Source organism: Dermacentor silvarum, chromosome 2, assembly GCF_013339745.2.
Source record: "Dermacentor silvarum isolate Dsil-2018 chromosome 2, BIME_Dsil_1.4, whole genome shotgun sequence".
Lineage (NCBI taxonomy): Eukaryota > Metazoa > Arthropoda > Arachnida > Ixodida > Ixodidae > Dermacentor > Dermacentor silvarum.
In genome coordinates this window covers 147,770,724-147,797,934 of record NC_051155.1, presented here as the reverse complement: position 1 = coordinate 147,797,934, position 27,211 = coordinate 147,770,724, and the positions used below count along the sequence as shown (strand labels likewise).

Sequence of the window (27,211 nt, the reverse complement as noted above, 5' to 3'; positions counted from 1 at the left end):
CCACCAGGAAAATACTTGGGAAATTGCCGATGAGTCACATCACAATAAAATATAATGTATGATTTCAGCAAAATTTTAAGGAGTTTTCATTACATGAAGGCATTGTGGGTGGGAGCTAATACGGATAGTAATCAGAATAAAGACGGAGTGATAACATTGTTGCAGTCATATGTTAAAAATTAATTTGAAAGTCTGCATAGTTCTTGCAGAAGAATAACTAAAATGAAAATGTTTTTTTTTTCTTTTTTTTGCTGGTGTATATGTAAAATATGAACATGTAAAATAATGAGCTTCTTGTGGGTGTCGCATGATTGATCAGGAAGAAATGTGAAGTTCAGTGGCCATCATTAGTAGACCTGGCCGAAGTATTTTGCTTTTCAGCAAGCCTTCTTCGAGTTAAATGTTTATCTGAAGCGGTATTATTCACCATTGCTTCATACAGGAAGTGGTCAAAGTACAATTGTGGATCAACCACACTTACTTGTAAGGCTGCTTGTCATTGGTTGGTCACTTTCAAACCAAACCGTATTTATTGGTCTTTGACTGGAGCAGCTCAAAATAGAGACCATAGTGGCCTCACGAAGGTACCTATGCTCTTTTGTGCTGGAATAAACAAAACTATGGAAATCAGTAGCTTCAAAAATTAACTCAAACACAGCTTACAGATGGAATAAAATTGCTCAAATGCAGAACAGTATGAAGAAAAGAAAGCACAAAAATTCTTTGTAGCAGCAGCTTCAGTAAGGTCCTTTTCCCTTATGCATTGCAGCAACATGGCAAGTCAGCAAGAATATGACATTTTAATGACAACCTTCGCCAGCATGCTTATTCATGCTGCATGTGCACATGGAGCACGCAACCAATGTAGCATTGGCAGAACTGCAATTTCATGGCACAAAGAAAATACAGTAGTGAAAAATTCATAATCATGTGCATACAAAAGCAGATACAGTGAAGGCAAAGGCAATGAGCATGAAGCATTACAACAATTTGAATTATGCGGTAGCTAATAATATTTAGCTACAGTGGAAGCAATGAAAATGAACAGTAAACATGCCAACACTGAAGTGATGCGCTAAGCTAAGAACACACTAGTAATGCACTTCTGCTAGTAGTATGTTCATTATCATGATTGGCTAGTGCTTGTCCTTGTAGATTGCTCTTGCAATACAAACTTTTTAATTACCCCCCCCATCCGCCAAATTTGTCTGCACTGTGCATAGCTGAACAGATGATCTAAAGTGCATAGCGGCCAACGTTTAAAATTTTATCAGAAAATGCCTACTTTTTGGAGTTTGTTTACAATTGTATAGACACCACTGATCTTTCATGCGCATCCAGTTTAGGGCAGAATGGCAAGATATACAGTTACAGTAGTCGACTAATTTTCAGAGCCAAATTTTTCGGACCTGCTCGTTTATTTGGACATATACCCACAGCACTTCACAGAATCAGTCCACTCCATAGAGCCAGTACATAATGGCAACCGAAGTTTCGGCCACCATTACATGAATGTTTCATGAATAAACTTCGTAATATTGCCACGTGTAATGTGGATCATTAGATCATTAATGCAGATTATTAACGCACATTCCAGCTGTTTGACTGTAGAGAAATGTGCCTGTTCACAATGTCCCTACAAAACAAAGTCGGTGAATTATTTTAATTAGTAAATCAACATTCTGAGTAATACAGTCGACTTCCATTAATGCGACCGTGATGAGACCGGTGAAACTGATCAAATTATCTGGTGGGTCGAATTAAACAAGGTGCAGAAAAAATTCCAGAGCACACCACTGATTCATTTAATAGCATGTGCCAGATTATAACGTGCCATCGTATCGAATGCTCACCCACTTTGTATGTGTCCAAAGTAGTAAACTAATTTAGAAATGACATTAAAGCTCGATTTCCTAAAGTCAGCTTTGCATCAATACATCCATGAGGTAAGGCATACGAACGCCACAAAAGTGGTTTTGGCATCGTGTCCAATTGCACTGTGCAGACAATGCTCAACCCAATTGCATCAAAAAAAAAGAAAGAAAGAAGAAAGAAAGAAAGAAAGAAAGGCCTGGGTTAGAATTGGGTAAATACTGTAATCATACATTATGAGCTATGCTTATTGCTTGGAAATCTTCATAGAGCAGGCCGAAAATAGGCGTTTTGAACGGGAGATTAAAAAAAAAAAAGTGTGTTCAATGCATTCACCGTCTCATAAGCTCCGTCGAGGCAGAGGCTGCCACTAAAGGGGTCTCTATTGGAGTCATCATAGTGGCCTGGCACGTGCATGCTGACTGGTCAAGTTCGAATTATCTGGTGAAGGTCAATTTTAGGATTGAAATAATGAAACTTTGGACCTATAGAAATGCATGGGCACTGGCCAGGACCTTAGGCTGGGATTCGAAATTAACCAAACAATCAAATTAACTGGTATCAAAATAATTGGAGTCGCCTGTAAAATAATTTTTGGTATTTCCAACCAAAACTTCGTATTTTTGGGCTCGGACTAGTATTTCAAAAATATTTAAGTTGGCAACTCTGTAAGTGTGATCTAAAGGGCCAGTGTTGATGGCTGGTTCAAGGCCATGTGCACTATAGTGGTTCAGTATTGCGAGTCCTTTGCTGGCCTTGCAGATCCGAGCTGGGACCAGCACAAGCAAGAAGCCATGGACACCATCTTTGTGCGAGAGGTCCAGCCTGGAAGTGCAGCTGACAGGGCAGGCCTTGTCACGGGCGACCGTATTGTCTCCATCAATGGGCAGCCTGTCACCGGGCGCTCCTACGCGCAGGTCATCGATCTCATCAAGAGGGGGTCAGTCCAGCTTATAATTTTGCGCCTTCGTGCTTTATCTGCTTTGTTTGATTTGTGTCCTTGTGGTGTGACATGACTTGTTTCGCAGACATCCATTCCTTCATACATCACTCTTAGGCAACCGAGCACTCTGACTCATCACTTGTGCCTAATAGGACACCAAAAAAAAAATGCAAGGAGCTGTGTTTATTTATTTATTTCAGTTTATTATTTTATAAATACAGTGAATGGGTTACAGATAATATACAGACGAGGGTCCCAAAGTCAAAGACTGCAACGGGACCTGCTACCTTCAATGGCCGAAGGCCTACAGAAGGGAATGGTGACAAAAGATCAAAAGTTCACAGTTACATGATGACGCATTAGTAAATTACGTTTTGAGAATACAAAAATGTAACGAAAATTATGAGATATACAAAATCTATTGCCATCTAATAGGCACTATCTCCGAAAAAATCAGGATTTTCATTGAACAGGTATTCTGCTACAAAAATTTAACTGCAAGCACTAGAGTTGGGCGTGCCTGGCTGCGGCCACCAATGTTTCGGGCTGGTTTGCGTTGTCATCGCTCAGAGTCAAAGTTCGACGAAAAAGCAGCAACCTCAGACTTGCTGCTGTTCAATCCATCGGTAAAACCAGCCGCAGACGCAGCGGAATCACGAGATCTGCAAACTTTCAAAGCGCCCGCACCACTCTTGGAAGCGGCCATTTTTGCTTTCAATTTTGATGATCGCAAAACTTTGGAGCGCATTCAGAAATTACCGCCTGGTGTGAAAACAAGCAAACTGCTTAGAAAACAAACATATAGTTCTCATTCCTGCCCAATAGCCCAGTGTGTCCATGAGTGGCGCAGGGCTCGAAAGCGGCGTTTCAAACCATCGATAGCAAGCTAATGATGCCCAATGGGCGCGGTGCAGAAAGAGTTAAGGACAGCAACTTTTAGTTGTGATGAGTGATTCAATTTAGCAAGAGCAAGCTTGACCTGCGACACAAGAACTGAGGCCAAAAGAAGGAAGAAAACAAGAAATGGTTGCACACTGTGTGAGTTGACGGTGACTTGGAATGCGTGCAGCGTTTTTTTTTTTTTTTTGCACTCTGTTGAGTATTACGAAGGCACCATAACAGGTGGTCGGAGAGGTGTGCTGGAAAAAATGGTGCCCGTTGATGTGCCAGTAAATGTGAAACAAAAAAGATTGTTTTGCAAAACATATCAGTGCGTTTCGCTTTCATGTGAATCATCATAGTGACAGAATAAGCTAGCTGGATAAGCTAACCCGCCTGTCCGTCTGTCACGTAAGAAGATCGTTTTCAAGATAAGGCCCGCAGCAGCGAGCGAATTGACCTTTGGGCTGCCTCTCGTTTCAACGTGAACTAAGCGGCAAGAACACAGTGCACACGAAGCTATCAGTACTCGGCGCACTCTGTCCCCATCGCAAATCGCTTTCAAGATGGGGCCCGCGCGGCCGCACCATACGCAGCCTCCACTGGAGTACGGTTGATCACGGTTGATAACGGTTCGCATCAAGAGGAGGCAGTGTCATCGACCACATCTACGTACGAGGTCTACCAAACGTGACACTGTTCAATTACATCACATACTACAGCACGCATCAGCCAGTGCTCATTTTCACGAAGCAGTGGCATCATCCACACACACCATCATATAACATGAGTGAAGATTGCTACTGCTATATGGCAAACTTGCTTGTATCATAGCTTGCACTGTGGCTGTGAATCGCCTAACACGTGAGCAGCTTAAGTGATGCTAACTTTAGTGGTCACAAGCGGGTAGCTGTATGCTCGTATTGCCAAAATCAGTGCACCATGCAGTCTGAAATTATCATCATGTTTGGCTGTGAAAAAACAGGCTTAATCCTAAATTGAAGAAAAACCACATAAGCAGGACGAAGCGAAATTTTGATTATGGTAGCTGGCCTATAAACATTATAAGCTCGCTTATAATCGCCATAAAGGTTTTTTAAATAGATGTTTGGTGAGGCCTTGAGAGTGATTGAGATTTTTGCTCTGTCTCCGCTTTTTTCCATGTGGGAGGAGTTTCCACATTGCAGGCTGGCAGCCTGTCATGTGGCCCATTCTTCCAAAATTGAGATGTTTTGGGGATACTTGTATTATTATAGCATGCATTATCTGTTTGAATGCGTACTGTATTTATCATTGATATAATGTATCACCCCTTAAGTAATGCCTGTATGGGCCTTAAGGTTATCTTGAATAAAAAAAGAAAACTTGTATTATGATCGCTAGAACATAATATATGTTGTGATCATGCCATTTATTCATGACTTCAACCCGCACAGCTAACATAAGTATCTACTGTTCAAAACAATAGATATTAAAAAGATTACAGGCAGAAACGCTGTGCAAGGATAACAGGCCACAAAGCGAGTTTGTTCCAATTCGAAAAAAAAAAAAAAAAATAGTAGGTAGCAATATTTGTAACATTAAGATTTCAAAAATATGTTTCTTAGTTATTAGGCATGCAAGCACAAGTAGTAAACAATTACACAGAAAGCATTCAATTTACTGAAATTGGAGGATAGAAATCGATCAGCTCAGCCCAGGATCAGCTCCAGGAGTGGGAATGCTATAACTCTCAGGATTCCGAGGAGTTCAAAGCACTGGAATTACGGGAATCTCGACTCTCCAGAATGGTGTGGGAATGGAATGGAGGGCCCCACTCTGCAACTCTGGGTCAGCACGCACGTGCCTGACCCCACTGGTGACCACAGTTGCGACCTCATTAGCTGATGAAATGCACAAAGTCGCATAAAAATAAGCATTTTCAGCCTGCCATCAGCAGATTTTCATTGTGAAAACAGCAGCTCACAAACGATTGTGCATTTTTTACGGTGCACCACCTTTCCAAGAAAATGCACCCAAAAATTGCCTTATTACAGTCAGACAAGAAACAATAACTACATTTGTGGCATTCATAACAGCCTACTGTTGTCTCATTCACAACAGCTGTGGTCATTGCCATTGTCGTCTCAAGATGGCAACAGAACAAGTTTTCGCGTAGGTTGGCGTTGGCGATGTGCTGCTTTCATTACTGAAAGCTCATTCTAAAGAGAACTTGTTTTACGTGCTAAGCTAGTGGCCACAAAGCTGCGTCACATGTTTTTGGCATGTCGGTGTCTTGCATATTCGGTAGGACCAACTGGCAAAGTGGTTAGTCTAGGTGTGGGCCTCCATCTATGGTTCGGAATGGTTACAGAGTCATTAAAAAACGCTAATTACTAAACTCTGTGAACCACACAGGGGATGTCATGTATTGGCTCATAGTGATAAAGAGCTGTCTGAGAGTGACAACTGGATATTAAGTGCAATTCAGTTTCTATTTTGTGAAAGTAAACTCTGTGGGTTTCATCTTTTTCTGATTGCCAGAATTGGAGGCATGCTACGTTTCTCGCCTTGTAATGTCAGGTGCGCATTATATTTAGGTGCACATTATTTTTTACTTCGAACTCGTAAGTACTGGGTGCATGTTTGATTCAGAGGTGCTTTAGCAGGGGGTAAATGACTACTGTTTTTCTTTGCCTGTTCTTTTAATTGGTTCCACCACGTAATTCGATCAGTAGCGTCGAATTGACGGAAGTCGACCGTACTATTCTCTGTAGAAGACTAATGACTAATACGCAACAAAACGCTAACACTGTTCCTCTTCTTTTACAGGGGTCTATCTGTACAGCTGCTGGTTGTGCCCAAAGAAGATGACATCCTTCAGCTTGTAAGTTTTGCATACTACACGAGACAGTCATATTAGTGTTTTGTGATCCATGGTGCCAAGCAATGTGCTGTGACTTGAAATGATGCTGAGTAGTTGTGATATTTTTATCCATTTCATTGTCATTCAATTCCTACTGCTCTATAGTAGACTTCTGTTAATTCGACTCCGGTAAATTCAATTTTGCATTTAATTCGGTCCCAACGGAAGGTCCCAGCCAGCACCCATAAATTTGTATGGGCCCAAACCTCTGTCATTTCGATCCTAAAATTGGCCTTTGCCGGATAATTAGAACTTGACTTGTCAGCTTCGCCGCAATACATCCGCGTTGTGTGGCGAAGCATACAGGCCATAGTGGACATTGTAGTGTTTAGGACTGTTCGGAACTTTTGCTAGTGCGCAGTGATGCGGAATTAAGACAGAGAGTCATTTGAGAGTATTTATAAAAATCAAAAAGAACTTTAAAACTATATATACAGAGAGTTAGTAAGCTGCGTAACGGCAGTCAGTACGTCCACACATAGCACACGAGGATAAACGGGCTGAAACAATCCCGTGTTGCGAGGCTCACGGTTCTGTCATCACGGCACTGTGGATTCACCCGTGCTCAAGCCGGCTGCGACAATGACGCGTTCAGGCTCCGTCCAGCACGGTTATCGGGCTTGGCACGCTTAGGAGCAGCAGCGGCATCAGCAGCCAGGGAACGCCTTGTCCAGCAGCACAGCCTCGGTGTCCAGCTCGTACGCGCCGCTCGCGACCTGATGCGCTACAGTCACACGTCCAGCACGGCCTCGGTGCCCAGCTCGTACGCTGCTCGCAACCCACGTGCGGCGGTTGCACGTGAGGACCGTGTCTAGCACAGCAACATCTGTGCCAGACTGGAACGCTGCTCGGCATAGCTCAGGTGCAGCAGCTCGATCAGAGAGCGGCAGCCCTCGGGTCAGCCAGCGTCTCGAGCACTGGCAGCTGGAGCTCTGGTTCCTCGGACATCCTCGTCCACATTCGGTTCCGCGTTCCTCCGCACCTTGCCACAGACGTCTCGCCTGGCACCCTAGGAGCCCGGAACTGCTGTCCGCCTAGTTCGAACACTGCGAGATCGCGCCTCGTGCCGCCTTGCTCGTGTACCCGTTCACCTCTTCTTCCTTCACGGAACTTGAGTGGCCGCTCCGATCTTCTCGTGGCACCTCGCGACACTTACATATGACAGACGTGTTCCGTAATTATAAGCGCATGCACGGGCTGTGCACTGAGAAGCGGAGAAAAACTGTGTTATGGGAAAGCTAGCGAAAAAAGGAGGCAATAAGACAAAGAAACACCAAAAGTCGAGGGGTTGTTTAAAGCCAACAAAAGAGCAGGCGTCTATCTAAAACTCTGAAGGCCTGCCAGTAAACTTATTTGGGGGCTTGGTGCTTATACTGTCACTGGAGATGGCGCATGTGCGTGTGTAAATTAAGGAACACGTGCAATGTCGCGCAGCAGTTGCACCTTTTCCTGCTTAGTATGCTTCACCGCGTGACAGTTGTAGTGTGGCAAAGCTAACTCTAAAGGTGAATACTGCCAAATGAATCGACAGCATGTTTCGGCGTTCTTTCTGCCATTTGTTTAATTCGACCCACCAGATAATTCGACCAGTTTTATCGGTCCCATCTAGATGGAATTAATGGAAGGCAATTGTAATTGCTTCATTAACCTATTCCACCCACATTTGCACTAACTTGACTTTCTGTGCCCTAGTGCTGTCTCGAGTGCCTCCTGCTTCGCTAATGTTCTAGTGTGACACTGGATTACTAAGCCTGAGTGCTGTTGATTTGTTTTTCCCTCGCAGTATTTCGCCAGCGCAGCCTATCAACCAGTGCGGAGGCCACCATGGCAGACTCCCCAGGCCCGTCCCAACACTGACGGCTCTTCCCTCCTTCCACCCCAGCGAGGACGAGGCGTGCCAACCTCTGAGCCGACTTCACCAGTACACTGCACTCCATCGACGCACTTCCGGCCTGTCAACCCAGCTCGCCGTCGCTTTTTTGGCCTCGATCCATCTCCGCCACCGGCCATGACTGCGTCGGCCTCTGCTGCGTCTCCGCCACAGGGCACAACACTGGGTAGTGCCACCGTTGAACATACCGACCGAAGCGACCAGAGCAACTTGCTTGCCTCACAGCCCATGTCTCTCAGCTACCCGTCCTACCGAACGGCCGAAGTTGGCGTGCCCCGGCCAACCACCTCGTCCAAGATGCCTCCAAGTACAAGTGTTCCCATGCACCTAGGAACTCAGTTCCTCAAGCCCGAGGACCCTTGGTCCACTCAAGGCCAGGCAGACAGCGGTATCGGGAGCGTGGAAGATGCCGACTCTAAGCAGACAGCGATAGTAACGACGACGGTGACGACAACGACAGCAACAACTCATTCGGACATGGCTACTGATGATCATTCCTCCCTGAACCTCGTTGCGCAGCGGTTACACCTTTTCGAATCGGGAGGTCTTCTTGCACGCTCACTCGAGAGGATGAAGCTGTATCGGAGCGAGCTTGCGCGGCTGACCTCTGGCTGTCCTGTGCCGATTGTGTCGGTACGCGCAGCCAAGTTCGAGGAGATGGACAGCTCGGGCTCAGATGGCCGCAGGGGAGATAATGCATCAGAGACATCGTCACTGTCAGCAGCACCGCCAGTGTCCTTTGACCGGCTGCTGCCCTTGTCATCACCCACATCACGCATCCCTTCATTTGACCGGTCACCTGACAGCCCCATTTTCGAAGAGAAGGGCTTCTCCTCGTTACCTGACCAAAGCACGCTTGCCAGGAGCAATGAGGGGAGCTCGCCGAACCTTGACAATGGCGCTGTCTGCCAAAGTGAGTCTTGCTGTTCACAGTTCGTTGCTTTGGCTGTACTTCTGTGCCATGTAAATTAGGGACCGGCAAGACCATTCTTTCCTACTTTTCAATTCTCGCAATCTTTTGTAGGCACATTTCGATCATCAGGTGTACATCTTTAGAGCCAAAGATGAATATGACAATTGACAACATTTTTGAGAGAGAGGGCAGCACACAATTGCATGTACTTTGGCAGAAAGGAACATAGAGTATTTACTTGTGTAAGAACCGCATTTTTTTTTCCCGGATTTCTTACAGAGTTTGTGGCCTTACACAAGGCAGGCTTATGGCTACTCACTGAAGCCTCGAACTGTGCTCAGACTGCTATGCAGAATAATACAACCACTTGTAGCGGACTACAAATGCACACCTACTCAGTTGTCTTCACTTCTGCTGTTGCCCTTTTTATTTGACGAGCTCGCCTCGTCGGCGCCCTTCTTGCAGCGATGCCCTTTTAAAGAGGCCCTGAACCACCCCTCGGGCTTGGTGAAATAACATAGTCCGTGGGTAGCATACGCTGCTGTGAATATCTCAGTCATTATGCTGTCGTACACGGTGCGTGGAGCTCGCAAGCGGAGCGTGAAGTCACCTTTCTCTCATACGCTCTCTTTTCAAACAGAAGCCTGCTCCTCACTTTCTTCTGGACACTTTATTTCGTAATAAAGTGCATTCCCATACGCGGCTACTATTGGTAGCTGCAGTCGGCTACGCAGTGTAAATACCGCAGCAGCTGCGGGGTGCTGCCACGAGTCCACTGGCTGAGTGCAGTGCAGCTTGCTGAGGACAACTGCGTTTGGCTTACTTTTAGCGCGTCGTAGGCACCAAAATCGGAAGTCGTGACGTCTACGTTAACACCCAAAATGAAATTTGAACTGCGTGCCACTGTGAAATTTAAAAAGCGGAGCATTGTGGGCACGCCCCACTCTGCTATAGCCTTCACAGTGCATGGCATTGAAGAAGGAACGAGAGCACAGCGGAGGCTGTGTTTGATTGCCAATAACTCCGCTTCTGCTGAACGCATTGAAGTACTTTTGCGGTAAAGTATTTCTGAAAATGCCTATTTTCACTTCAAATGCCTTTCTCCACTTTGATAAAAAGTGGTTCAGGGCCCTTTTAAAATACCCAAACGCAAGGTGCAGCTAAACAATGTGCTTTGGCACAGCCGAAATAGTTGAAGCACGCTATATCTGTGCCGTATGATCGCGATACGGCGTGAAAGAGTGGGGATGACTATAATGATGCCATCATCTGCAGTGCAGCAACTGGTGCCACTTAGTAGTGGCTTGCACAAATTAAAGGGTACCTGAAACGGTTTGGGCAAATTTTGTAGACAAATGGGTACAGCTACAGTAAAAGATTAGCGCCACAATTTAAGTGAAGCGTCTCATATTAAGAGAGCTACGGACTATTACAAGTTACCCTCCTTTCTAGCCATGCTATCTCTCCTCAACTCATTCGCCGTGTGTGATCGGGGCTAAGCTACAGCTTCACTTCACTGTGACGTTGTATCGTCTACTTCTGGTATAGCGCACGAAGCCTCACCAACCTCTCTGCTAGCCGCCTGCCTGTCGATCCCCCATGAGAGTTATTCAAGCAGCATGCGTTTCGAGCATTCTGTAACAGTGCCAAGCATATCTGGAATTCTGGTAACCGCAGGCGAGCTAGGCATTTCAACGCGTACTTTAACCTTTATGCAGATACGAGTGTGATGCTTATTGAAACTCCTTTTCTAAATTTTCACGTTCCAAACTGGGGGTGGGGGCCTTACACGAGGGTGCGCCTTAATCCGCGTACACACTAGCAGCAAAACACATGTGGCGCGCCACCGGCGTTAAAACGCAGCTGCAGCAGGGCGGCCATACCAACGGCACACCACTGTGGCAGTCACATGACACCATAGACTCCTCCCACACTCCTCGAACTATCCGTCAGCTCCATCTGGGAGCCGACGCGTGCAGACGATAGTGCGAAACCAGTTCCTGGCTCACACTGGAGCGGTCGGGCGGGTCCGCATGAAACAGTTTCCCACGCGCACGTCACGGAAGCGGCCGCTCTCATTAGTCTCCTTCATCCGCGGCACGTAGCAAACTGCAAAAAATCGGTCCAGGACCGATCCCTCCCGCGGCAAGAAAAAGCTGCCATGCAGCTGTTTGCACGGCACGCGTTTTGCCACCGGCGGCGCACTGCGCGTGTTTTTCCACTAGTGTGTACACGCCTTTAGACTAAGGTGGGCTTTACATGAGTAAATGTGGTAATACAATTTGCTGCATGATTAGAATGACTGACCGAGTATTGCAGTCATTACATTGGTTCTATTTGCTACTTGCTTGAAATGACAACGGGAGAGGTAAATTATGGAAATAGCTGCGTCAATGAGAGATGTTGCGAGGCGTCTTCAATAATGAACTGTTCATCTTGTGTGCTGGAACACAGTAATCTTATTTCTGCTGCACAAGGGAACTAGCAGTCAGTATTTTAAGCATATATCATTTTTGTGTGTGTGCAGCAGTTAATCGAAGCATTCATTATCATTTATTGATGTTCACTGCCATGTGAGCGAGGGCTGTACCTGCTCTGGATATATTTCTTCCATTTGTGGTGAAATAGCTCTTTTCAGAGAATTCATGAATGTGCTACAGGCAATGTACCGCTAGCAAAGATAGAGCAGCATTATAATAATTGTAATACAGCGAGCCTGTCTTTTGCAAGAGTGGAACATGATGATGCTGTTTACTGGGCGAATGCAAAGAATCACTGATCAATTGTATAATATATATATATAAAACATGGCAGTTACCAGTATTAATCCCTGCCACATTGCTTTCTTTATATCTATTTCTGAAACTCGGGAGCATTCAGAACGCAGTGAGTAACTTAAAAGCTACTTATTGCGCATTTATCAGATGTGGCATTGTTACACCTGAAATGCATGCTTATTTTGTGTGTTTCGCAGCTAGGCTTTGCCAACATAGATGGCTTTAAGAAACAACTATGTGTTGTCATAGACAGAACCAGGATGGTCAGCAGTGACAGCATTTAGACATTTTTGATAAACACATGTTGCACCTTCTGTGCAATATCAGTTTGCTATTAGACTACAAAAGAAAGTAATGACAATTCACACGAATTTTTTTTTTCTGGATATTATTAATGACACAGTGTTGGGCTGCCATTTCTGTCCAGTTTGTTAAGCTGATAAGACAAATCCTACTCACGTGAGACACAAGAAACTTGGCTTGGCTGTGATCCTTGAGGTGTACTGCCACCATCAGACATGAATGCAATATTCTTTTTGTCAGCAGCAGCTGGTTAGCCCTTCATGCTGGTTCTCTGTTAGGACTGCATGCTGGTCCTAGTGGCTGTGTGGTGCTGACGTTTGCGTAAGCCATGCACTTGTGCCTTGGGCTAAACATGGTGGTGCCAGTTCCTTTGGGTGGATCATGCCAACATCAGCTTGTACAAAATTCACTCAGCATGGAATGTTTCTTGATTCTATATGAGTGGTTTAGTTATTTATTTGTACAATACTGCCAGCTGCCTTATGGCAGCCAGTGCAGGAGTGGTTAACAATGATATAGTAGTGTTACATTAGGTACAGATGCGTACGTTTAAGATCAATAGAGCAAAAAAAAGAAGAAAAGAGCAGAAGACAAAGTGCATAAAGTAAGGAGCAATAGGTTTTTGAGCACATAGTCAAGATCACTTTCAAATAATCTGAAAACATGTGCATGTAACGAAGAGCAAAGATTCAATGGTTACTGTACATAACACTAATAAAAAAGGAAGGGCTACATGAATTAGTGGACAAGTGTGCTGAAATAAAATAGCACGAAAAATGAAACATAATAGTAGTAAGACCACAGAGTGTGCACCGCTGATGTGACGCAAAGAAAATGGATTCAGTAAATTTGATAGATCACACATGGTCATAGGGGACAGTTAAAAATGGTTCATTGCTAGATGAATTTGTTACTTCTTGCGGCAGTGAATTCCATTCCGTGATAGTTTGTTGAAAAAACTGAAAGCGGTATGCCGAAGTTCGTGACTGTGGCATTAGAATAGTCTTTTTGTGCTTGTCTCGTGCATCTTGATTTGTTTAACTTTGCATGTATGTAACAAATTCCAGTTTTGTCTGATTGTTCACAATGTTGTACATGATTTTTATCGATGCAATTTATATCATGAGTCGAGTGTTGCAAGGTCCGATTGAATTCAGAGTTCACTAAAAGATGTATTGTGGTTGTAGGAATTATACATGAAACGAAGTACTTTTGTCCATACACTTTCCATAAGGGCAATATTATTCTTAGAATGCAGGTCCCAAAAGACATCAGCATATTCAAGTAACAATCTCACTAATAATGCGTAATTATGGAAGGGAAAGCTGACATCCACCTGAAGGCAGTGTGAAGCTGCAAAGGAAACCCAGATGGACTCCTTTGAAAGAAAGCTTCATAGTTAGAGATAAACTCGTCCTGTATCGGGGTTCAAATGACATGCCATCCCCTACCTTTCCGGGCAGTTGCTTCAAGGCCAACTGCACTAACTAGGGGGGTAGTAGAGGGTTGGGCAACAGCCATTTAATTGACAACCCAAAGTGCAGAAACATTGAAGAAGCAAATGAATTCCGCTGAAATTGGTAAAGCGGAGGAAATTTCTCCAAGGTGTGAACCTTTCTTTTTCAGGAACCAATAGCACATTGCTGTAGCATAAGGCTGCTTTCATGTTGCGCCAGGATTTCCTTTCATTAAACTTCCATCTCCATTGTGGAATTTCGCAGAATCAATCTGCTTATGGGCGATTTATTGACAGAGGCTGACATCGCAGCCGGTCATTTTGAATTCATCAGAAGTTATTTGGACTTGAGTAGGTTATTGGAGATTCAGAAAACAATTAAATCTATTGAAAGCCAACACAATTAATGTGTCCATTAAATGACAAGAGTTTAAGAAAGCTCCAGCTCCCTCATGTCGCGTGAGGGACAAAACTTGAAATTGAATTGCTGAACACTGTGGTACTATTTGTAGTTCACAGCCCACATGCTGATCACTGAGCATTTGTCCAAGTGTGTGTGACAAAATTGATGATTGCATGGTGTAAAGTGCATGTGTTTCACACAACCTTACAAAGCTGTGTTTTGCAGTTATGTAACTCATAGGCAACAGTCAATAGCTAGCATTTGCAGAGGCAAGTTGCAGAGGCGACGTATTGTATGCTATGTAAGGAAAAAGCAATGGCAAATAAAAAAGGAAGATGCGAGGTGTCTTAAAAATAATGTGCTCTTCACCTCAACAGAGAAATTGATGCCATCATTAATAGAATTTATATTTACCAAGCCTGCAGTGCATGGTGATTACCCTGCTGCTAGATGCCTACAGCTGTGACCTTGGTTGTTTTGCCAGTAACCACAGTGCTTCACTTTCACGTCGCACACATTCATATGGAAAAAATAAAAGTGGGATGAAAAATAGAACAAAATATGTGTGCCAATAGTGTTAAAAATAAAATGCACTTCGTTATGCCTACTTTGGAATACAGGATAGACTGGCAGTTTGTTATTTGACAGATGGTAGTAATGTCACGTAATTAGCATATTTTACGTTTGAAGCTGCGCATAGGTTCCAACCTCCGATGTAGTAGTCAACGTATCACCCTTCCCTCATGATACCCGAAGAATTTTTTTTTCTTTTTTTTTTCACAATAATGCATACTGATGGTGATGGAAGTCACATTTCAGAAAGTGTCACCAGTAACCAGCTTAAGCCTGTCATAAAATACCTATTAAAGATTGCCATGGCATCATGGTGCTGTACAAGAAGCAAAAATAAATAATGCTGAAATGTCTATTCTTACTGAATTATGCAAGAAGCTTACTGCTCAGTTGCGCAACATGGCTCTAGAACCAGCTTTCGTTTACATCTATACCATGCTGTCCAACATGGCTTGTGTTGTTCACATCCAGCATTCGGCTTCTGCTGCACTATGCAGCCCAGTCGGAACTTAACATTTCAACTGGTGCCTTTAAATATCATTGCTGCACGATTTAAGAAACTAGGAATTCACTCAGGTATAGGAAGCTGTATAGTGCTTAGTAGTATCTCCCATCCAAGTTTAGTACCAGGACAGTTAGTTTGACAGCTGTTAGGGTTTGTTAAGTGGTTTTTCTGATTCTCTGTCCACGTGTAACAAATACAACTGCTTTTGGAAAGTGTGCTCCCAGTGAAGCTATTTGCTATATTTCGTGTTATTTAAGCTGTTTATGGATACCGTAAGAATTCTTTGGCAGAAGCACCAAAGGGGGCAAAGTGGCATTGACAGTTCATGTTAGAAAATAACTGAACACTGCACTTTTAGCCTCGGACACAGAATTGCGCAGGATTGGTTTGGTTTTGCTCAGGATTTGGGTATAAAGCATCTGTTTGCTGTGGGTGGATTGACATGTGCGCTGATATGGGTGGCTTTATTGCTCTGATGCTGCTGCACTCTTGTGATGATGTCGCTTAATGCCATGGTGCTTCCCCATTTTCTTTTCCTCTGTTCCTCGTTCCTCTCCTAACCCTGTTTTGCAGCGGATGATTTTGTCTCACCAGAGGTTGCCTCATCTGTTGTGTATAGGAGAAAAAATGGTTCTCAAGGTAACGCCTTCGTAACCTGTGCACCTTCACACAGCATGCTTTGCCCTTCCTGCCCTCACGGAATGCTTTCCCCCCTCACGCCCTGGCAGTGCTACGAAAAACGGAAGACTCGCGTGTGTGCAGTCACCCAGTTTATGTGCCATTTTGTACCACCCAATCCACCCTGCACGAGCACAGTTTCGGAAGAATTCACTAATGTGTCTAGCATGTGCCATACTGTATTTGCATTGTTTCGGTGCTTGGGACTCCACTTCATAAGACTTGCGGTTTATTTCTTTATTTATGAAATAAGGATTAAACTTGATTTTAAATCTTTATTTCTGAAAGTTAATATATACAGCAATTTTATTCCTTTCTATATATTCCCCAGTAAGTGAAATGCACACGTCCCACTGTTTCTGCCACGCTTAGATGACGTGAGTCAAGCCATCTTTTGACACCTACTTAAAAATCGCCTCCAATGCATTTCTATGCCTGATTCCATGTCTTGTTCTGTGTCAAAGCAATGTCATTTTTTTTTACTGTTCCCCAAAGCATCATAACAATCCACTTACCCATTTTACTTCTTTATGTACCTCGCGGTAAGAAGGGATATAGCTTTGACATAAAAAAAAAGTATAGTCAAGACAGGGAAGTGATTTTAAAGTAGTAGGTTTAAATAGATGGCTTAACCCTCTGCGGTCCGTTGTCGGGCAGGGCCCGACAACGCAACACAGCCGTAGCGGTCCGCTCTCGGGCACCGCCCGACAAGGGTGTTCGGGGGTTAAATTTCGCGGTTTTTCTCACTGCGATTCGTGCACATTCTCTGTATACATGATGCGCCATCTCTTGAGGGATATATAAACATTGTTTGTTGAAGTTTACTTCTTTTTGCACTAGGGTGCAGCACAATTTTCAGCACGGCTGCTGGATACCTGAGCGTTCTCACTTGCGCGCAGAACAGCACGTTCGCACGCAATAAACACGATGCGCCATCTTTTGAGGGATAAATAAACTTGGTTTGTTGAAGTTTACTTCTCTTTGCACTAGGGTGCAGCACAATGTTCAGCACGGCTTCTGGATGCCAGAGCAGAACCACTTGCGCGCGCAACCACACGTTCGCGCGGTTCGCTGAGAAGCATGACCACATTTTCACCGCGTGCGTTTTACGGTGGTGCATTTAGTGAAAGCTTCTAGGAGTTTCCATTGTCAATAACTTTATTTTGAGGCACACACAGCTGCAGAATCATGCTGAGAAAGAACAGCGACACCTGCAGTACCGCCGCAACCTCATCCTACAGCTGGTGGGTGACGTGAGGGCTAGAGCCAAAAATCGAGGCCCGTCTGCGCGGAAGGAGTGCGAGGAAAGGCTAGATCAGAGGAGCCATTTCATCTACAAGCTCCCAGGCCGAAGCAGCAAGGACTGTGCCGCTTGTAGCGATCGAAAAACAAACGGAGGCAGCAGGGAAACTGTTTTTCTGCAAAACCTGCAGTAACAACCCTGGCCTGCACCCAGGAGAATGCTTCGAGCGGTATCACACGCTGCTCAAATATACGTAGAGGTGTTGCCTGCAGAATGCAAGAGAAAAAATATATATCCTGTGAGTTTTTCTTCAACAGTTGGTGGCTTTGTTAGCGGCGCCACAAACTGGCAAAATAGTTTCGGACCGGAACAGCCGGAAAGTGGGTAAAAGTTTCGGACCGCAAAGGGTTAAGTCAAGTTGTCTAAGTGTGGTAGAACCGGCGGTACACATGCATTTCACTTACTGGGGATCATATAGAGAGGAATAAAAGTGCCGATGAATAATTTACAGCAATTAAGATTTCAGAGCGTCAGTCTCAGTCTTCATTGAACCACCTTCGTATAGTATATACACTTAATGTTGCTGTCGTCTACTTATTTACTTAATTGTTGATTGAGCACTGCTACACTACCTTGTGATGATTGGCTAGTGGCCAAAAAGGTACCAGTTGTCTAAAGTATTCACCAAGTGATTTAAAAAGAGAAAATAGAAAAAAAGGAAAACTGTAATGGGCTGATTGTAATCAATGACTAGTTTCTTGAACACAACTGCAATTTTCTAAAGTTCATATTCAAATAGATGTTCAAAAGACTCAATGGTAAATAATATTTAGTTTTAATTTCTTCATTTGAATGGCAACAAGTAAGAAAGATTGGTGTTTTGCTATGTGCAGCTTTAGTTTTGCATGATTGTGTCTGCCTTTGTTATAGAGCAAGTGCAGTGATGGCTTTTGAACATATGTCATGTACAGCCAGTTGTTTGTAAGCCTGTATTGCTTGAATGTGGCACCACTTCTTTTTTCGTTGCCCTGCTTCCCCTCTTGCTCCTTCACGAGCAGAAGACAAGGCTCACCCGGCACGACGAACGTCGTACCTTCGAGCGACTGCAAACGAACGCCTTCACCTGGAATCAGACCAGAGCGAAGATGAACAACACTCCGTTTCTAGGTGAGGGGCTTCATTGCTGACACATTGCTTTATTGGTGTGTGTTGAGGGCCTCATTAAAGGCATCATTTAGCAGCACCATGAACCTTTTAAGATTTACGATAGATCATGTTTCACAACATGATCTATCACCTTCTGAAATATATTTTTCAAGCAGGAATTTATCAACAGAATGGTAGTTAAAAAAAGAAAAATTAAATCAACAGAAATCTTCAATTTTTGAGGGAGAATGAAAAGTGACAGTAGCCAAGGGGAGCCCCCATTTTCTTAGACTGATGCATTTGCACAAGGACTTCACGATGTATGGTACATATTCTTTTGTTAAATATTACTTTTATATTAGCTTTCTTGTGCTGCTGCTATATGTTTATTGATTATGGACTTCCACTAGCCTATGGCTACTACTCAGCAGATTCCTTGTACAAGTTCATCTTATGATTCACAGAAAAATGGTGGAATTTATGAATGTGCACTCTGCACATTGTAATCTGCGGTCTAACAGCAATTCTTGCAAACTTGCAGGTTAGTACCTCATGCACTGCTATTCGCTATATATTTCTTCTGTTGAAAGATACTGCTCCTCTTTCTTTCTTTTTTTTAATTATTATTATTATTCTTTTAAAATCTTTTTTAGCTTAGTGTGTGAATGATGGAAGTTGTTAGCATTTACATGCGAATTTGGTGTTCCCTTTCTCATTGGCGCCCCGTGTACAGAGACTGATCGTTCACTGAAATTTCTTCGGATGAATGTTTCAGGCTTGCTATTCATCACACGATGAATTTGGCTCTGCACAGAAAGAAGTCTGCTTTTTCACTGTTCCGCAAAGCTTTTGAGGGCTTGCAACACCAGACTGTAGTCATCGAAACCCATAAATCGGTGTCTCTCACTCCATCTGCCTTTTCACTGTCGAGTAGCATTCCAATGCCTTCCATCATTCAGCAGCATTCCAATGTTTGCAGTGCCAGGCTGCAATCCTTGTCTTTTTCACCATCACGCATTTGAAATTTGGTAGCATGTGAGACATCTCTACTAATTGTGCTTGGCTTAAGGCTCTCATGAGGCATAAGGCTCTGCTTTGGTCTGTGTAGCCTGACCTAAAGTGACCTTGTGTACAAGACCACCCTTTTAAAGTGCTCTGTAAAAAAGAGTGCATGAACTAGCAAGCATGTAGACATGAGGCGAAAGAGGGATTAGGGATGGGAGATGACTGAGGCTTCAAGGCAGTTCCAGCAAATGCCTTCCTTTTCTCTGTAAAAAAGCTGGTCATCAGTAATTTCACTCTGTAGATTGGTGCTAGGTATGAACTCTGATGTTTGAGTGGTATTATGCATTGTCATGAAACTCATAGCACTGTCCAGCCTGGTAAGAAAGGCTTCTTGTTGTCTTGTCTTGTAGGTGGATGAAGATATTGCAATGAAGGAAGTAGTTAAATACATATTTACAAGAGCCTTTAGAAGGAGGGAGTGTCATCATACCTGTAAATGTTAAAAACTGATTGCTCAAGCAAGCTATGTTGCCACTATTACATATTCTAGATGAACTTAATCTGGAAGCACTCTGGCTCATGCCAGATCCGCTGTGTTCCTGAAAGTTAGACTCTCTTTTCGCTATTGGACTGTTAGACAATGTTGCTACTGCAACCTTCTGCCTCTGAAAGTTTTCGGATCTTTTACATTTAATCTGCATTCCAGCACGTGTAGTCCATTTCTGATATAACAGACTTGTAGTTCAATAAAGACTGTAACGTTGCAGATTTCACGTATTTGTGGCTTTCATTATGTTGTCATTGCACATGAGATTTATGTTCGTGAAAAATAATATTCGTCACCAATCTATTTTAATATATTTTGTAAGTGAGTTAGTACAGTGGAACCTCGCTGATACGATTCTGCATAGTACGTTTTTCGGGTTGATAAGTTTTTTTTTTTTCTATTTCCCGAGAATATGATTTGGTTGGATAATACATTGGATGATACGATTTTCGGATGGATACGATTTATTTTCCAGTTCCCGTGAAGATCGTATCAATGAGGTTCCACTGCAATTATAGTTAAGCAAGTCCTGTTACCAGGGCATGTAATAAGAACATTTAGCAAACATTTACTGTATGCCCCAATGTGCTTTTTCTGCCAACAATCTGTTTGCATGTATGCCAACATTTTGCTTTCCGCTTGTTTTCTTCTCTGCAGCACTTCGTCCACCCCAAGTGGATCTCATCGAATCCAAAGGCTAAAGGCATTCTTTGGCGACAAGGTGAGGCTGTGGTTCTCAGTGCATGCAGGAGGGTGCCCTTTTAAGGACGATAGTCTTTCTTCGGGCTACCTAAATGCGAAAAAATTTGTCTGTCTGTCTGTCTGTCTGTCACTCGATTCAACCGCCCTGGCCAAAACCAACCAAGCTACTTGCACTGGTGGGTCATTCACCAGCGGGTCATACACGTCAACATTATACAGTGCAAAGAAAACCTCAGGCCTATTTGAGGCAAAATATATGTACATAACCGTGATCTGCAGCATTCATTTAATTAAGAATACACATTGGACTGGTTTTTACGTTAGTAAATGAAAAATCATCGTGTTAGAAATTGTGTCGAAGAGACGCTACGCATTAAAAACAAGCCGACTGAAGCCGCGGCTCTGTAGCCGTCTTTAAGCCAACAGTAATAAAAGGTCCCAACATATGGCACAAGAGCAAGGTGAACGCGGGAAATTTGAATTGAATTCAGCAAAACCTCCATTGCATCCATCATGGGAGGAGTGAGAGGGGAGAAGAGAGGGTGTTTTGTATCAGGGGCGGCAGAAGACTATCGTCTTTCGACGTCATTTGCAGCGAAGCAAGCAGATATGCGGCCACTTTTTTGTTTAGTCTTTTGCACAAATGATCAATCTTTTGGTGCTGGGAACACCCACTCACATTTCGCGCTGGAGGCTTTTCTCGTGGTGTAGTACAGTTGAACCTCGTCAAAGCTAAGTCACATCCGACAAGAAAATACCTTTGTTGTATCATGTATTTGTTAGAAGCATGTGTTCTTTAGGTACTAATACTGATAATAAACATTTCAAATTTTACTTCCCCGTGTATCCGTGTTCACTAAATCGAAGTTCAACTGTACTAAGCTCCGACAAAAGCCTGTAGGTGATGCTTCTCATGAGTTAGCATGGTAGGTAATTGTGAAGGGATATAGACATTAAATGTGGCATTTTTGATATGCCATAAGTTGTAGCATTTTAGCGTGTTCATGCTGCGTGGCTTAAAGGCCAACTGCAGTGAAATTTTGGACCACCCAAGAAGCCTGGTTTAAGATAATATAGACATGGAGAAACCTCCATGCAAAATTTAATGTTTGAAATACAAGCGGAAGCGTTACGAGAAGCTTTACGACAAAAATCGCCATTTTTGATACTAAAACTGAAAGAAAAAAGACTGAAAAAAAAATGGCACCATTGCCATTCATGAAAAATGACGCGTGACCTTTGAGAATCTCGGAGACTACTTTGCTGCATAGTGCACCTGTTGCGGATGTCGTGGCCGCCGGGGCTCTCGGAACTACCATGCGCTCTGATTCGTCTCTGTGGTTCTCTAGGCGTGGCGACGTGAGCCAGCCTGAGCACCCGGCGCTCGCGGTGCACTGAAAATTCCTGGAAAATCTTGGATGCGGCACGTTAAGATTTATGTAATAGTGACACCACCAGGTGCACGCATCGTCTGCTTAGGTGCTAGGCTGCTAGCACAAAACTATACCCTTACTAGCTCTGCAGCTTAGCCAAGATTGGTTCAGTGGTATATACTACTCCTTTATAACAAAATTTAGCCAAAGTGAAATTTTTTTGCAGTCGGCCTTTAATGGCATTTAACTCGCAAGGAGCAAGCGAAACCACTAATGAACTAGAAATTTTAATAGGAAATGCAAACAGCATTCGGATGATGGCGACAAACAGTGCCATTCTACTGGTAACACCATGGCTGCTGATACTATTGTCGACCAGCTACAAGTTTTGACAGCAGAAGAGTGCGGAAGCTACTGCCACTCTATTTTGCTTACCCTTTCACTTGTTTGCCTGCTGTTAATGCTTATGATGGCTTTGCATTTACTTGTTTCCCTAGCCTATTCTGTAGTATAGCAAGTTGTAATGCGCATGTGGAACATCTTTTGATGTGTTTTCGCTGTGCAGCTGTACAGCATCTATGCAGTGACTGTGCTCTTATCCTGGCCAAGCTCTGTTGAATGTAATTGTTAATTAAAGCAGGTACTCCATATTATGTGTTTGAGCCATGGTTACAGCGGGGTTATTGCATGGCATAACGCCAAACAAAGCGTGGTGTCACACCTACCTACAATACCTGGAAATATGTTCCTTGTGGTTGCTGCTTCAGATAAATAACGTTACTAATAATACTCACTGTGGTAAATTCATTTGTTTTGTGCATATGTTATGCTTTTCATGTGAACAAAATAAATAAGAAATACAGATAAAAGTTGTGGTAATAACATTTTGTGTCACTTCCGCGTGATTCTTTTCATGTCACTGATTCATGTGAATTTGTAGCAGCCTCACCCCGTGTTTAAGTAGATTGGCCGTAGCGTTCAAATTTTCGGATGCTCACTTCCAGGCTTCAAACTCATCAACACCTGGGGTGGATGGGAAGAATGAAGATGCAGAGGAACGACAACAGTCACAACAACAACAACAGCAGCAGCAACTGCAGCAACCTGAGGTGACAGGCGACGTCCAGGGCTGGCTGGCCTGCAAGACCGTGCTTGTGGATGGCAAGGTACATTTCTTTCTCTCTTCACGCCTGATACTTCCAATGGATGAAGCAGTATCTGAAGCAAGAGCACAGCAAAGTGTAGGGAAGGATGAGCAGTGTGAGTGGCGAACTATGGTGTTGGCCTGTATTCAAGAATCTGACTCTGCCATGACCTTCATGCACCTTGAGCTAGCAGCTGTTGTGTATAGAGAGCCTACAACAAAGAATGAGTAGTGAAGGTATGGTGTTACTTCATGTAAAGCAAGCATACAAATTACTCAAGGCTGATGTTTTGGGAGAGCATAAAATTGTGTTCGTTTTGCTTTTGTTGATGTCCTTTTTGGGTCAGGTTAGAAAACTCAAGGAAAGCTTCTTTGTTTAAGTGTTTGTATATTTTTTTTTCTGATACATAAAAAAATGTATTCAATGTGGTATATGACTTGCAGGGCTTTGGCCTCATCTGGACTGTCCTCCTTTGCACCTGTGATTAGCAAAATGATTTCGCACTTCCTGCATTCCGGGCTTTGCTACTCATATCATTATTTGTGTAATTTTTTAAAACAAGCAGTTACTCACGAATACCCTGGTAAATTCAGAGGTTACGTAGCAGTTTAGCTGACTACAACCACCCCTTCTCCCTGGCAGCTGTGTTTTTGTGGAGTGTTCTTGCAGTCGTTTGTTTAAAGGTCCAGCGTCAAAATCTTCGAAGTACATTGATGACTAACGTATAGCTCTGCTTGGAGTTTGCATTTCTATGTGCTGTAATAGGACGTGATAGTGAGAATCAGCAAGAGAAAATTGCCCAGACAAGAGATGGCTGGCTTTCTCTTATTTGAGACTATGTGTGATATGCTGTCCCGAGCTTTGGTGTCGCGACCTGTGGTGTTGCTAGTTAGGTGCATTCACAGTTCCGCACATGCTCTTGCAGTGCCGATAAGCTGCCATTACAGCTAAAATTCATTAGCATTGGATTTCTTCATTGTGGGCTTTATTCGAAAAAGGTTGTTCATCTTGTCCAATGCAGAGGTCAAGCGACCGCTCCTGGCGGCCTGTCTGGGTGGTCCTCAAGGGTGACAAGGTGTACATACTCAAAGACCGAAAGGTGGGCTTTCTGATGGTGTGTCTGCAATGCTGATCTATATAACAAAGTACCTTGTCCCTGGTTGAGCCCCTAGCTATGTTTGCTTACTGCAGCAAATTATGGAGGAGGTGGTGCTTAAAGCCGTAGTCCTGGTGTAGCAAATAGCACCTGCACCTGGAAATAAAAGCTCTGTGAAACAAACATAAGCAATACATAATGTTGGCACTTCCTAGTGGTTGTGTTCAGGTATATTCATGCAGTGTGAATGGTTGCAGTATGACAGAGCAACTCTGCAACTGCCTGCAAGTAGAGGCATGTAGTATAATCAGAGAAGGTTAAACTGATGTGGACAACCTTGGATGTAGTCTTAGCTTGAAAAGCTGTTCATTGTGTTAAGTTACTCAGTAAGTTACTATATATCAATTTTAACTAGTTGCCACCTTCTTCGTGTGGTAGGTGCGGTGCTCAGTATGCAAATATAAAGCCTTCTTGTGGTTACTTGCAAAGACAATGTTCATTTAGCTACAGTTTACTTGGAATTTGTACCTTGTTCAACTTGCATTGCTAAAGAAATTTTTTTTACCACTTTTGTATGCACTAGTATTGTAAAAATAATAAGTTTTCATGTATTAAGCTACTTGTACGTATTTAGTTATAATAAAGGTCTTCTGTACGTGGTCAAATATTTGTCATTTGTTGTTGAAATTTTAACGTTGGGTTAGAACAAAATTGCATCTGACACAAAGACTTTTGATACCTACAATATTCATTATAGCATGTTATTTATAGACACTGATGTACAAGAGAAACATTTTAGATTTACTTCTTTATTGACGATAAATTATTATATTTGATAATTCATTATATTGAAGTTTCACTGTACTTGTCATAGTGTAGTTTGGTATGACAATGTGATGCATGCTTTTTCTTTCATCATTTGTCCTCACGCAGACCATAGACTTTGCCGAAGGTTCACGTCTGTCGGTACGCACCACGATGAGTGACGTGGCCCGCGACTACACCAAGCGCAAGCATGTGTTTCGGCTCCGCATGGAGTCCGGCACTGAGTACCTTTTCCAGGCTGACAACCACACCCGCATGATGCAGTGGGTTGATGCCTTCCGGCAGATCACCGCCGAGGACTCTGAGGTTTGCCAATCTTTACACGCTGTCTTTGCGTTTCTCTTGGCTGTTGTGAATAAGAACACAAACTCAATTCTTGAGAACAGTGCAATGTTAAAACGAGTATAGTATATTCAGGATGAAGCTACAAAAGCACATCAAAGAGACCTCACTGGAAGACCTGCATCATGCTTAAAATTTGTGATCAGAAGAGGGAAAGAAATAAGGTGCAAGCCTTCAAGAGATTTTGCGGAAATATCTTCAAAGTACCATATTTTCTGGTGTATAAGTTGCATTTCTTTTTTCTTAATTTTTCGTCGGTGCATATTATAGAACAGTGCGACTGAAATTTTATTTTTCTTTTTCCACGGAAAAACTGCCATCAAAATCAGATTGGATGCTATGGCTACACGAAGCATGCTGGGTTGACCTGCTCTGGCCGTTGCTACAGGTTGTGTGCGCGCTACCGGGTTTGTCTTGTGATCAAGTTGTGGAGTGCCGTGCGAGAAGGACGGAGCAGCAACGCAAGCGGTCGGTCAACCGACACCGAAGTCATCACATTTGCAGATCGCTTTCAAGATAGGGCACACGATGCTGCGCAAACTACGCAATTGCTACCAGAGTATAAGCACCCCCCCTCCCTCCCGCGCTGCCTTCCCGCTTTCCTCCTTCGTGCATGATTTCGCTAACCGTCACACGCTTTCACTCGCACATACAGCATACGGCGTTATCGCCCTTGGACTTTATTCAGAACATCGCAGCGACCACGACGGCAGAAATGCTTAAACTGCCATTTTGAGGGGATGCGACGTATACAAAGGTGCGACTTATAGATAGGAAAATACGGTAGCTAAAGTAAACTGTTTAACAGACGATATTCAAATATTGATTATTCAGATAAGTTTCTGAAGAACTTAGTTTGTTTTGAGCAGAGAAGCTCTTAATTATTTTATGTTGTGCTGAGTCAAGGAACAAAAATTGGAGGAAGAGAAGAAAGAAGACAACATAAAATTGAGGAAGCAGAAAAGAGTTGATGGGCAAATGAAGGAAAGTCTCCCCCCCCAGAAAGTTCTTACTGTATCTGATTGTAATGTTCAGGCAACTTTCAGACATATTTTCTTGAGGAAGAAAAGGGGGGTGTTGTTAAGATAGGATGAATGTATAAGGTGTCTGCTGCTTCGAGAGACATGCAACCATTACCTGATGCACTGCAGGTGGAGGAGCTAATGCGCAGTGACCGAACGGTGCTAGAGAAAGCACAGGCCTTTGAGCAGAATCGCCTGTCGCCTAGCAACGCTCCACCAGCCGTGGTGCGGCCGGCACCACGCAAGCTGGCCTTGCGTCACCGCTCGCCCACATCAGGATCACCCCGGGTGAAGTCCCGACGGGCCTCCCTCGGGGGTGAGCAACAACACCACTTGCCTCTGCAGCCTAAATCACACTCCTTGCTGCCTCCTGTATAAGAATAGCTGTCATTTATTTGATGGTTAATTTGATGGCCTTTGTTATTTGCTGTAATATATCTGGGTCAATGTGATGGTGGAGTTATATCATGCAAAGCATACTTATTGCATGGCGATAGTGGAAGCCCGAAGTCGCCACTTTTATGATATATCATCGCTCCTGCTGTAATTTCTAAGTGCAGTTAAAGTTGCCTTCTTGTACAGTTGTTCGTGACTGAGAGACAAGAAGAAACATCTGTCTCTTGAAACTTCAGTGCGGAAATTGGTTCACAGTGTTGCTGTCCATCTA

At 43.6% G+C, this 27,211-nt stretch overlaps 1 protein-coding gene across 9 annotated transcripts in view; it reads left to right on the top strand.

Annotated features, from left to right (window-relative positions):
* LOC119441894 (rho GTPase-activating protein 23-like) overlaps window positions 1-27,211 on the top strand; it is a 123,463-nt gene that overhangs the window by 53,316 nt on the left and 42,936 nt on the right. For 8 of the 9 annotated variants that reach the window (XR_007465632.1, XR_007465631.1, XM_049661704.1 and 5 more), the window contains exons 5-14: window positions 2,635-2,812; window positions 6,506-6,560; window positions 8,383-9,403; window positions 15,994-16,059; window positions 18,400-18,508; window positions 20,697-20,760; window positions 23,119-23,280; window positions 24,281-24,358; window positions 25,289-25,486; window positions 26,674-26,860. Coding sequence is in view for 7 of the 9 variants with exons in the window: in XM_049661704.1 (XP_049517661.1) it covers window positions 2,635-2,812; window positions 6,506-6,560; window positions 8,383-9,403; window positions 15,994-16,059; window positions 18,400-18,508; window positions 20,697-20,760; window positions 23,119-23,280; window positions 24,281-24,358; window positions 25,289-25,486; window positions 26,674-26,860 (2,118 nt within the window). In the remaining 2 variants the exon portion in view is untranslated. The remainder of the gene's footprint in view (window positions 1-2,634; window positions 2,813-6,505; window positions 6,561-8,382; window positions 9,404-15,993; window positions 16,060-18,399; window positions 18,509-20,696; window positions 20,761-23,118; window positions 23,281-24,280; window positions 24,359-25,288; window positions 25,487-26,673; window positions 26,861-27,211) is intronic. The other variant, XM_049661705.1, reaches the window with a different exon arrangement.